General features: G+C 38.6%; 1 protein-coding gene across 3 annotated transcripts in view; it reads left to right on the forward strand.

Moving 5' to 3' along the window:
- The window catches only part of Agbl1 (AGBL carboxypeptidase 1), a 775,775-nt gene that overhangs the window by 43,232 nt on the left and 720,257 nt on the right, over nucleotides 1–12,286 (forward strand). For all 3 annotated transcript variants that reach the window (XM_063250014.1, XM_063250013.1, XM_063250015.1), the window contains exons 2-3: nucleotides 9,664–9,727; nucleotides 11,314–11,460. In XM_063250014.1, coding sequence (XP_063106084.1) covers nucleotides 11,337–11,460 — 124 coding nt within the window. In that variant the 5' untranslated portion in view covers nucleotides 9,664–9,727; nucleotides 11,314–11,336. The remainder of the gene's footprint in view (nucleotides 1–9,663; nucleotides 9,728–11,313; nucleotides 11,461–12,286) is intronic.

Genomic DNA, 12,286 nt, shown 5'->3' on the forward strand with positions numbered 1-12,286 from the left:
TTTCTTTTCCTCTCTTTTTTACAATAACATTTACACATTTTGGTTTTATTACTCCAACAGTTCTTATTACATTTTTTTTGGAAGAGAATAAAACCAAATGTGACAAAACAAAGCAGTCAGTCAAAACAAAAGATGGACATAGTACATGATGTAAAAACAGAATACAAGGTAATCAACAGTGGTTACCATAATGCTCTTGCTACCTTAAAAAGAATTGCCTATATTATCAGGTATAATAAAATTGAACAAAACAGTACAGAACAAAACCAATAAAACTTAAACATTGGAGACATTACTGAACTTCAAAAGAAGATAATAGTCAAACCAGAATGGGCATCATAGTGAATCTTAATGCCTTCAAAGTAGTTGCCTATACCCTCAAAATTGATAATATCAAACAGAACAGAATATAGTAAAATCAGTCCAAACAAGATGGTGAGAGCAATACAGAGCTTCAAATCGAATTAGTAGGAAATAAAAAAAGTTACCATAATATCTCTTGCTAATTTAAAAAAAATTTTCCCTTAATTAAAAAATAATAATAATAAATAAATAAATTTAAAAAGGGGGAGATTGAGATAAAAGAGGACATAACAACATAGCAATACAGGTCAGAAGAGAACAATTTAAGCAACATAGTGTTTCACCACAGGATAACCCAACTTAATAGTATTTACCATAATGTCCCTTTCCTTGAAATATTTGAGTATAACTTCGTATACTATAGCATCAAACATATCAAGACAATGTGAAACCATTCAAGAGGATGAAAGTATTACAAGGTACTTAGGACCAGCTAACAGAAAACGAACAATGGTTTCTATATTATCTCTTTGCCTATAAAAAAGTTTTGTTTATACTATTGGAATGGATTTATTCTGGGCTGTTTGACATTATTGTCTGTGATGATATGAACAGCTATTTTGAAGACAACAAGACATCATAATAGCTAGTGCTGATTTGATATCAGCTTGTTTTGAAGTCCCATCAAACTGTTGTTCTTCTGTCTCCATTGCTTTTATCAGGTTGTATCTTATTGGATTTTATTATATGTGGAAAATTATCTTAATGGGTGGGGATAGGAGATTCAGTGTCTCCTAATCTTGCTTGGGTTGATCTATAAATTGATGAGTTTAGACCCAAAGGAAGGTGACCCTGGGTGGCAAGGAAAGGATGGCCTTTACCAGAAAGTGGCTGGACAAGGGCAGGTGGGAAGTCATACTTCTTGTGAAACTCAACATGGGAAGTGAGGAAATTCTACTATGTCAGAGCCAAACCAGTTATCTTCCTAATGAATTTTCTCTTCTTGACAAAATAATCAGGCTACATGTTCTAGCCTCTCATTGTTACATATGATATGAAGATTTTGGTCAGTTAAGTGAGGTTAGAGATGTATGTCATTTCCAGGCCCAACCTGAAAAACCTCTTGCAAGAGATGTTTTGTGTTTTCTGTTTACTTGCGGCAGATGAACTTGACCTTGGAGGGTACATGGGAAAAGAAGAGCCATAAGACAGGAAGGACATGGGTCCTTAAATAACTACTTGTAGAAGTGAGGCCAACAAATCAACAAGCAATACCTCTGTTCATGAATGCTTCTGTTTGCAAGCAATTTGGTTCAAAACCAAAAGCATTCAGCAAAATTTTGCTACTGTTTGCTAACTCTGTATCAGGTGACAAACATGACCACGGCCATTTTTCTCCTGCGAACACAGATGTTCCCATCTTCCCCAAAGTCACAAAACAAATTCAGTTGGTAAACCATAGGAATTAGAAAAAATACTCTTTTCGTGATTGGAATATATTGTTTGTGAATAACTATAGAAGCACGATAAAAAACACAGTGAATGCCAATGCTGAGTGCCACCCAATGGAAAGGTACACTCCCACTAAAACTATTATGGTTTATTTTTATTCAACTTATTTACTGGATTTGGCACCATGCAACTTCTTCCTCTCTCCCAAAGTCAAAAAGACCTTGAAAGGTAAACGTCTTGAATTGACTTAGGACACTGAAGTAGTCACAACATTGCAAGTGAAGACATTTATGAAAGGTGACGTCTGGAACTGCCTCAGAAATGTTTTCAAAGCAAGGGGGGAGGATTTTGAGTGGGAAAATAGCAGTGTGTCTTTTATTGTAATAATTAAAAATAGTTACTATATTTTTTAGTCACATATTTTATCTTTCTTTGTTTCTTTCTTTTTTGGAGGGGGGGTGGTGAGTACCAGGAATTGAACTCAGGACCTCATGCTTGCCGGCAGGTGCTGTACCACTAAGCTAAACCCCTGGCTTTTCAGTTATACCCTATGCATGTGTTATCATGTGTTCTAAATTCAGTTTTTTTAAATAAAAGTTTTAAAGCTTTTTATTTATCTGTTGTTGAGATTGGTTTGTATCCTACTCATTATTGCTGTTTAAGAAGTTATCTCAGACTCAGAGGTTTAATGAAACTATTTAAGTTTTTGCACAGTTTTATAGGTCATGCATTTGGAATGAACTCAGCAAAGCAAGTCTTGTCTAGTTTTGGTTTTGTCTTGTCTATGTGTGGTTGCTGTCAAAAATTGCTATTCGGCCTCTGCTGGGCTGCATATTCTGGTTGTTCTTTCTCATGGCTAACGCTCAGTGTGAATGGACCCCATTTCAGCTGATGGCTAGTCTTGCTGTCTGACAGTCTTTCCATGGGATTTGGGATTCCTTGTGGCATGGCTGCCTCAGCTTCATCAGTTCTCTTGTATGGACACTCAAGGCTTCAGATGCCAGTGGCCCTGTGCCTATTACTTACTCCTCAAACTCTCCCCTTAAATCGTCTAACTTTTGATGATCTAACTTTGAAAGTAAAGCCATGTTAATTCTGTTGTGTTGGACTCAGTAGTTAGAGGGTTACTAAGATAGGCCAAGAGTCAAGGGTAAGGAGCATAGGTCCCACCTCTTGGTGGTAGGCATGACAAAGTATTCATAGATGTGGCATAAAATTATAAACTTTGGATTCCATGTGAAAGATATCACCATAAAAGAAATATTAATTTGGTTATTTTTAGAATTTCCTAATGTTTTCCAAATCTGCCAGGTTTCAAAACTCAATTCATAAAGTACAAAGAATGGTTACTCTTGCTCATAAGGAAGTTATTAGACTTCTGTTGTTTTCAGTTTCCTTATTAACATCATAGGAATAATTATATCTAAATTGTAAGGTGAGGATTTTGTTTTGTGCAGTAAGTAGTACGTCATGTCTGAAACAGTATAGGCATGGAAATGCTAACAATTATAATATTGTTGACTATGTGGGCTGACAATTCATGTCCTGATGTCAATTTTTTAACACTCAAATCATTTAGAATATTGCTGAAAAACCACTTTTCAGATGGTGTTAAAGAAGGCCATTAGTTCATAACCTCGTGGTGCTACCCAAATGGAAGAATATCCATAAGAATGCAGGAATCCCTGAAATTGGACTTTTTCATAGAGATTAAAGGTTTAGACATTGTTTGCATCATAATTCTGCTTTAGATCAGCGTTCCTAAGAAAAAGCTGGATAGAGAATATGGAAAAGGGTATCTCTCAGTATTCTTGGAATGAAGGTGCTGGAAAGTGGTTGGCTCAGTGGCCTTGGCCAGGCATGGTGGAGCCTCCCAGGGTGAGCTTTTCAGTGGTCATTCTGTTTTAGAGGTGTTGGCTGCAGAGAGGGTTGGAGCAATGAGTAGCCACTGTTGGCTGATGCGGGAAGGAGGCAACTCACTCTAATGTTGGTGCTGAGCCTTGGGTGGCAGTCACTTGACAGTGTTATCTATTTGTTGTGTTTACAATCTATTGAGAAAAGATGAAATCTATTTGGCACTTCCTTTCAGTTGTCCTTAATTGTAACCTGCAAGTTTTGTGTCAGCTGTACATTGGAGAGACATCACAGCCTTCATAGAATAGAGATGGAGTCTACTTTCCAAAGAATATTATTTAAAAGAAATCAGAGAACCTAGCAGGGATAGGGTACTGTTGATTCCTGTCATTATGACTATTATGATTGAGAGATTTTATTGGGTGACAAGTGTGTTGGGCATTGTTTACAAAGCATCGAATTCCAAATTGCTTCTGCCAGAGGATGCCATCTCACCCTCTTTATGTTGATTTAGTTTTCGCCCCTCTCTTTAAAGAGTATGCTTCTAAATTGGAAACATTGTGATCTGAATGGAAAATTAATCCAAGAAAGTGTATCTCTAAGGGCGTCCAGACCTATTTTTATCATATTCACCTTTGATCCTAGGTGGTTGTACTTATTTCCTAGTGTCTTGTTGGACATTTATTCTGACTCAGGGATTGAAGCAAGTGCTTCTGCATCTATCATGGTGTGTCTAACTCAAGTATATTTATTACGGTTGAGATCTAAAGTGGCTCCCAAAAGTCTCATGTGTTTGGAGGTGGAGCTGCTGTAAGTGATTTTATCATGGATTATTCTATTGATGAGTTCACATCTAAACCTGCTATTAGGAGAGAGGGCTTGGTTGGAGGAGGTGTATCACTAGGGGCGTGACCTGGAAAGGGACACTCTTTTCCCTGGCTTCTTCCTGTCTTTCTCTTTCTGTTTCTTGACAGCCATGGACTTTATTGCCATGTACCAGGCTTTCTGCTCTGCTGTGTCTGTTTAAAAAAAATCAGCCAACCATGGACTACACCCTCTGAATCTATGAATCAAATAAACCTCTCTTTTATGTTGTGAGTATCAGGTTTTTTTGTTCTAGTGACAGGAAAGCTGATATAGTATGCATGAGTCAGTTACATTTATTAATCCAATACTGTAAGGAGCTGAGTCTTACAGAAAGTAACTTTATGACTATCTGAATTAAAAGTACTTCCTTTATGACCTCTTGCCTTTATCTCCTCTCCTTGTTCTCTTGTTTCTTTTTTAATCACTCTCTGTCTCAGCCTCACTGGCCTTCTCCAAGTCCTTCAATTTTGCCATGGTTTTTTCCAGACATAAGACTTTGTACACTCCCCTCCTTTTGTTCTGAGCATCTTCCTTCTCATCCTTTGCTAGTTGGTTCTTGCTTATCTTTCAGCTCTCAGTTGGTTACGCCTTGAAAGACCCTTTCCCATTCATATCAAATATATAACTATAATTTTTTTGTGCATGTGTTGCAATAAACCTAGGCATTTACCACCAGATGCGAATGTACATGTGTTTGAGAGACTACATTTGTTACCCCATTTAACTTTGGAAGCTCTGTGAGAATAAAACCTATTATTTAAGCAAGTTGAGGCAGTCCCAGCACTTAGCACAGTGACTGCACTGTTAAACACATACCTGCTAAGTAAGAAGTGGACCACATTCCATCTTTCCCTCATGCTGGACCATGGACACACTTTACAACTGGAAGGAGGACTTTGAGTGTCCTTAACAGTGAATTATTTAAGAACCATGATAAACTCAGGACATTTGTGAAATTCTGGGACATGAGAATGTTAAAAAATTATACCCAGTGAGATGACCCTCTAAAACACCAGCCTGAAAACATTACATATCATTTGTTTTATTTTTAAACATTTTAGTTGTATAACTACATTATCACCAAGTTTCTGTAATTGTGGCATGGAAAGCTTTTTTTAATCCTTCACTATTACTACTCAACCACATCATGCTGAGACAGATATCATTTCATTTTATTCTTGGATATCTCAGTTTATATTGTTTTAAACACCTCTTTCTTACTAACTTCACCCTTGACTGGAAATTTTTTCCTTCTGCCTAAACTAAGTTTCTAATAATGTAGTTACTGCCTGATTCCTCTTGTGTAAAGAGTATGGCTGGTCACCATTTTTTAGGATTATCATCATTTCTAGTAATTGAAACTTGTGATTAGTGCTCCCTTTAGTCGTTCATTACTAACTCCAAATTTAATAATGTCTTTTATTTAAGCAGTGAGTGAATATCCAAACTGCATGACTGGAAGAACAAATTTATTTTGGCAAAATAAATTGGTTTTCTTGGGCTATGAACTGTGTGTTGTACTCTTGGCTTGTGTATTTGGAAAGGTTCTGTTCTTCTTTAGAAACAGAGAATTCAAAATTCATGGGCTCGTACTTTCAATCCGTGGGAACAGAGCTATCTATTTTTGTGATATCAGGAGTGCTACTCCAAATGGGATGGGAGTGGACTGTCTTTTCCAAGTCCGGTAAAACTGGGTAAAGCAGGGGCTAAACTTGCGGAGGAAACTGAGGAAAAAGGCAGAAGATGTTTCTTTTCCCTTCATTTGAAGACCGAGATGATATAGTGTCTCTATTAATAAACACAGTGGATGGCACATAGTAGGCATTCATTTTTTGCTTGCTTAATTACTAGACTGACAAAATATTGAACTGGGTCCTTATAAATTTGTATGAAATATTCTCAGTGGTACATACTTTAAGGTAAATTGTGGTATCAAGGAGAACAGGATAGCAGTGCTCTGACAGATTTCCTATTAAATTTCCATTCCACTCCATCTATTCCATTCCATTTTACCCCACTGCGTTGCATTGTATGGCATCTCATCCCATCCCATCCCATCCCATCCCATCCCATCCCATCCCATCCCATCCTGTCCCATTCTATCCATCCCATACTATTGTCTCTTGAACTCATATTCTGTGCAAGCCCCATGCTAGATTCTGGGATACCAAGTCAAAATTCTTAATCTAAAGAAGCATGCAATTTAAAAGGAATGTGGAAAATTAAATATGGCTGCAAGTTCTTTTCTACTTCAGTTTGGTGGAGTCTAACTCCTCTCCACTTGAATGTAGATGGCACCAGTAACTTGATTAATCAATAATATGCAGCATGAATGAAATCAAACGAAGTCTTGCAACTTCATTTAGTTCTTTTAGAATGCTTACCATGGGGGAAGCCAGCTGCTACACAATAAATTCAAGTACCTTAAGAATTTCAGATTGGAAAGGACATGTGTGGGCATATTGGTTAATAGTATGAAGTGGTCCCAGTCCTCTGGCCATCTCTGCCACATTACAAGACGTGAGTGGAACCATGGTAGACACTCTAGACCAATGCCTTTGCTGGTTGGTACCATTTTTTTTTTTTTACCTCACTTGATACCATGCAAAGCAGAAGGACATGCAATGCCCCAAATCCCTACCCACAAAATCAAGAAAGATAATGAAAAGGATATTATATTAAGCTATTAAGTTTTAGGGCAATTTGTTACCACTAAACAACCAGAACAAGGAGAGAAGATAGTAACCAGAATCTAGTAAAAATTCTATTAAAAGGTAAGTATAAAGTGTTGTTGGAAAATAAATGTAAAGCAAAGAATTCTGTGTGTGGAGAGGCCAGGCATTGTGCCACTTGCGTGGGTCCCATCATGCCATAGTCTTTGTGAATGGTACTCCTTGGGGATGTATGTCCCCAGGGTCTGCAGATGTATGTAGCTATTGAGTAGTATGCTAGGAGGCAAGTTAGCTGCAAAACTAGAGAGGGAGAATTGGAACTAGGTATTGAAATATGCCTTTAAAAAGGAGGAGAAATTATACATAAACAATGTAAATGTGCAAAATATCTTTCCAGATATCCGTGATACTCTTAGACACAGTACCTGGTCTTGTGTAGTTGGCAAGTTTAGCGCTGGGATGGGAGGAGGGGATAGAGGTGCAAACTCCAAATCACTCCAAAGCAGAGTGATGTGAAGGATCTTATTTACATCCCATGTCAAGGGTCAGGAGGAAGCCAATAGGAAAACAGAAGATTTAAAAACAAAGGAGTGACAAATTTGAAACAGAATGAGAAAATTGCAATTCAAAGCCCACCATCTGTGAAAGACATTGTTTGCTCTTTCAACTGCTTGCCTCTCCCTGAAAGCATGGCAGATCCATTTTTTATAAGAAAGTCTTAAACAACAGGGGATTAGTCAATGATTCATTTAAAAGAATTGTTAAAGAAAAATTGAGGCACATCACATCCTGTCTTCTTTAATTGCTTTAATTGTGAGTGAGGTACAGGCTTTGTGTTATTTTTCTAAATAGGTAAAATATTTATGGAAATATAGCAGTGTATAAATTAATGCCAGTTGTTGAGACTTTGTAGGGCATTTTTGTCTCCACTGATTGCTATAATTTTCACTTAAAGAAAAACATTATTGTGCTGATGTGTTCTGGCTCATGACAGAGTGTGAACATTATGAACTCAACATCTGTACAAAGATACTATCTCATCTTTTCTTTGAGCTGACAGGCTTATCTTGGTGGACTTCGGCTGTATAGTTTGCAAAATCAATTTCTTTTCTATTAAGACCATAATGCTTTGGAAGAGGGTACACATTGGTGTCAAATTCCCTTGTTAAGAATTTGTCACACCTAAGCTCAGTAACAAACTACCCAACTAAACGTAGCTTTAAAAAAATGGGAATATTTATTATTTCACCTGCCTGAAAGTCCACATATAAGTGATTCCATAGTTGATCTGTTGGCTTAACATTGTCACATGGGACCCAGGATCATGTCATCATGCAGCAGTGTCCAAAAAAGAAGTTGCTTTTTTGTTGTTGTTTTTGCTTTGTGTGTGTGTGTGTGTGTGTGTGTGTGTGTGTGTGTGTGTGTGTGTGTATTGATCAAGGATACAAATTATTGTCAGAATTCCCTGGCACACTTCCACTTAGTTTTCTTTTCCTGATACAGATTCATACACCTCTAAAATAATCATGCAAAAACCAGATGGAGATGGACTTTGGCATATTTCCTAGGCAGTGGAAAGGGATTGCACTCTCCATCAGCACTGGGCTATCAGTATTTTAAACAAATGGAAGCAACTACAGAGGAAAGGTTAATGTGTGTGCAACCTGTATTGCTGGCCACTGGTCACACTAAGGGCTGGTGATTTATTGGATACCATATGGCTGCTTCCAAATCCTGCTGGTAGATACAAGAGAATCATGGAAGACAATACTGTTCTCAGAGAATATTAGTGGGAATTATGATAAAGCACCAATTCCTTAGCTGGAGAAATTAATTGAATAAAACATACAGATTGTTTTATCTTAAGAGAGATAGCAATGTAGAGATGAATACGATCTAGTTCTTGTAGACAGAAACATCCAATTCCTTTCCCTACCTGCTTGATTCAGTCCAGTCATATGGCATGCAGATTCATCCCCCAGGATCACTATGTTCTGTTACGTCTACCTCTGAGGATGAAGGGCTGCAGCGCTGCTGGAACAACTTTTCTCTCATTCATTTGAGAAAATAAAATTCCATTCATTCTGCCAAGAAAGTATTTGCATCAGAACATTTTGATTGATTTCAGTTTTTACCCTGTTCCCTGAATTTAAAGTCAGTCCATGCCTACGGTAGTAACTGAGATCCATACCACCTTGTCCCACAAAACCCCCTTTCTTGCTATTTCCATGTTAGTCATTGATACTTCTTGTGAATCTTGCTGATGTAAGTACAAGAGCAATCCTCAAAGGGCTCCTAAAGGCTAACTGAGAAGGTATAGCCCCTGGGACTCTTATCTCAGGCAGCCCACTCTCTGTTATTACTTAAGGAGAGCCTCCTTGGTCCATACTTTCACTTAGGGAGCCTTTCTCAGTGAGAGAAACATAGCCCTGCCTCCTCATTGGACATCCCTGATCACACCACTTCCTTCCTCTTGAGTCCTTTCTTAAGATCATTATCTGTGTTCTCATTGCAGGGCTCCTCAGACAAGGCAGCCATCCTGACCATCCTGCAGCTCCTTGGAGATCTGCTCTCTGTTGGTGAGTAAGTAGGCTGTGGTCTCCTCTGTCTGTATGGAGCCTGTGGTCTGTCCCAGAGCCTGTACAGCTGGGATTGCTGTAGTTCAAGTTCCTGATGAAAGATAGAATCGCCAGCCTGTGCTTTTACATTAAAATGATGAGGCATGGAATACATCTTAGCTCTTCAATCTTGTCATTTATACTACACTGACTGAAATGTAGGATGAAATTAGTAGCTGGGTGGTTATTCTGCAGTTTCTCATCTATAAGACCAAGGTTCTCCAGGGGCCTGTACTTACCTCTCAGCACTCCTGATAGAGGGCTGCCCCTGACTTGTTCTGTCCCATATCTTCTTTGGTTCCCTTCAGTGGGGGGCCAGGGATTGACATCATCCTTGAATATGTCAAGTGGAGATAGGAATATGAGGCAGAAAATGGACTGTGAAGTTTGGTAAGTTGTAAGATGACAGAAGCAAGTACTTTGGAATCAATTGAGTTAGCTAGAACTAGAAATATTTGCACAAATATGCCATAGAGAGAATGAATGACACACCAAAGCTAGGGCCTCAAGGGTCCCATTTTATTGGAGTTTTTTTGGCAGGAAACTTCCCTGCAGAGTTTTTGAGTGAATCCTTTCTGGAGGTGAAGTCACTTATCTTATGATGTAATGCTGTTTACAGTTTTTCCAAAAGTATCTGAAATTATTAGAATTAAACCTTGTAGTTTTCCCTCTGATACTAGTGATTAACCCATCTTTCCTTCCTTCCTCTCTTCCTTTCTTCCTTCCTCTTTCTTTATTTCCCTTCCTCCTTCCCTCCCTTTTACCCCTTTTTCCTCCTTTTGTTTCTTGGATACTACTTTTCATTAGGATGGAAAAAAATCAGAGGGCCTTCTTTGATAAGGTTCCACTTTGTTGCCTACCTTGGTTAAGTCAACTAAAACTCTTCCTAGATTGCAGTATGATCACCTCTTTGCAGCTTGTCCTTGAGTAAAATGGCAAAAGTCCTGGTTCAAAACTATTCTTAGGTAGAAAGATAACTATTTCAACCTTTGTCCAGAAGCCCTTCAAAATTTGTTAGATTGAATGATCAGACGTTTGTCCCTCAAAGTATTACTCCAGTGGTTTCTGTATTTGCTTTTCAGCAGTTGTTGAAGGTCAGCATGAAAAAATCACTATACCATCAATAAAATTATTCTAGATAAGCTGTCATTCCAATGCCTTCTACTACTGATTCAAACCTACAGCAGGAAGACATTAGGCCCATGGTGATATGCAGGCCTGTATGCCTATCCATACACATGTACATACATGTGTACACATGTTACAAGAAGTTCTCCAGGAAATGGATTCTAGGCTGCACTTCTTACAATGGCCTCTGGTGAAAACACCTAAGTTCTTATATATTTCACTATTTCTCAAGGTCACATTTCTCTCCCACTACTTCATACCATATTTTAAACATAGGTTGCCTCATGAACTAAACAAGTTTGGTTTCTAGGGTGAAATGAACCAATCTTAGCTCAAACTTGTGCTATTAGCTCTGAGGTCTGCTCTAAGGAAAATAAGGGTTATCACTTGTGGTTCATCTGTCTTCTGGTTTTCCCCAGGCACAGACCGGAGGATTCACTACATGATCAGCAAGGGTGGCAGTGAAGCCCTCCTGCAGACCCTCGTGGATACTGCAAGGACAACGTCTCCTGACTATGACATTCTTCTGCCTCTCTTCAGGCTGCTGGCCAAAGTTGGCCTCAGAGGTATCCAGACTCTGAGACCCAAATAGGACTGAAAGGGTATTTTGGGGGCCACTAGTGTGAGAATTATTTGGGAAGGTCTTGTAGGAAGCATTAGGGAGACCCTGGTACCATGGTGATGATGGGTAGAGCAGCCCCATAGAGAAGTAAATATTTTGATAGAGATGTCAGCTTCTCCAAGGAATGTAACCTAGTTCAGAAGTCAGAGCTGACATGGGCTAGATGGGAATGGATCACATAGAAAATAAGTAAAACATTTACAATGGCATCTTATGTGAATTATATATATTTTCTTATTGTTCTGGAAGGCAGAAGTTCAGAATCAAGGTACGAGCTTAGTCATTGCTTTTCTGGAGGCTCTATGGGATTATGTCTGTTCCATGCTTCTCTTCCAACTTCCGGTTGTGGCCAGAATCTATAAAGCTTCTTGTGTTGCAGATGCATCCCTCTAGCCTCTGCTTCCACTTTCACAGGGTGCTCTCTGTGTGTCGGTGCATGTTCTCTCCTAGTTATGCAGGAACATTGGAAGTTAGATTTAGGGTCCATTCTATTCTGTGGAACCTCATCTTAATGCATTAAATATACAAAGATCCCATTTCCAATTAAGATAAGATTTGGAGGCTCTTGGTAGACATACATTTAAGGGATCACTATCCACTCACCCTACTGTAAAAGTCACATAGAAGTAGAGCTTCCCTAGCAGAAGAAAAATTGTGGTTGGTGTGTGTGGGGGATGTTTAGAGTTTTTTCCAGTAAGGTTGCATGGGTATTTCTCTTTCTCTGTGGAAAACTCCAAACACCTCTCAAAAGCCCTGGAACTTCCTGGAGT

Source organism: Cavia porcellus, unplaced genomic scaffold (assembly GCF_034190915.1).
Source record: "Cavia porcellus strain 051 isolate PalLab524CR breed Dunkin Hartley unplaced genomic scaffold, mCavPor4.1 scaffold_6, whole genome shotgun sequence".
Taxonomy (NCBI): Eukaryota; Metazoa; Chordata; class Mammalia; order Rodentia; family Caviidae; genus Cavia; species Cavia porcellus.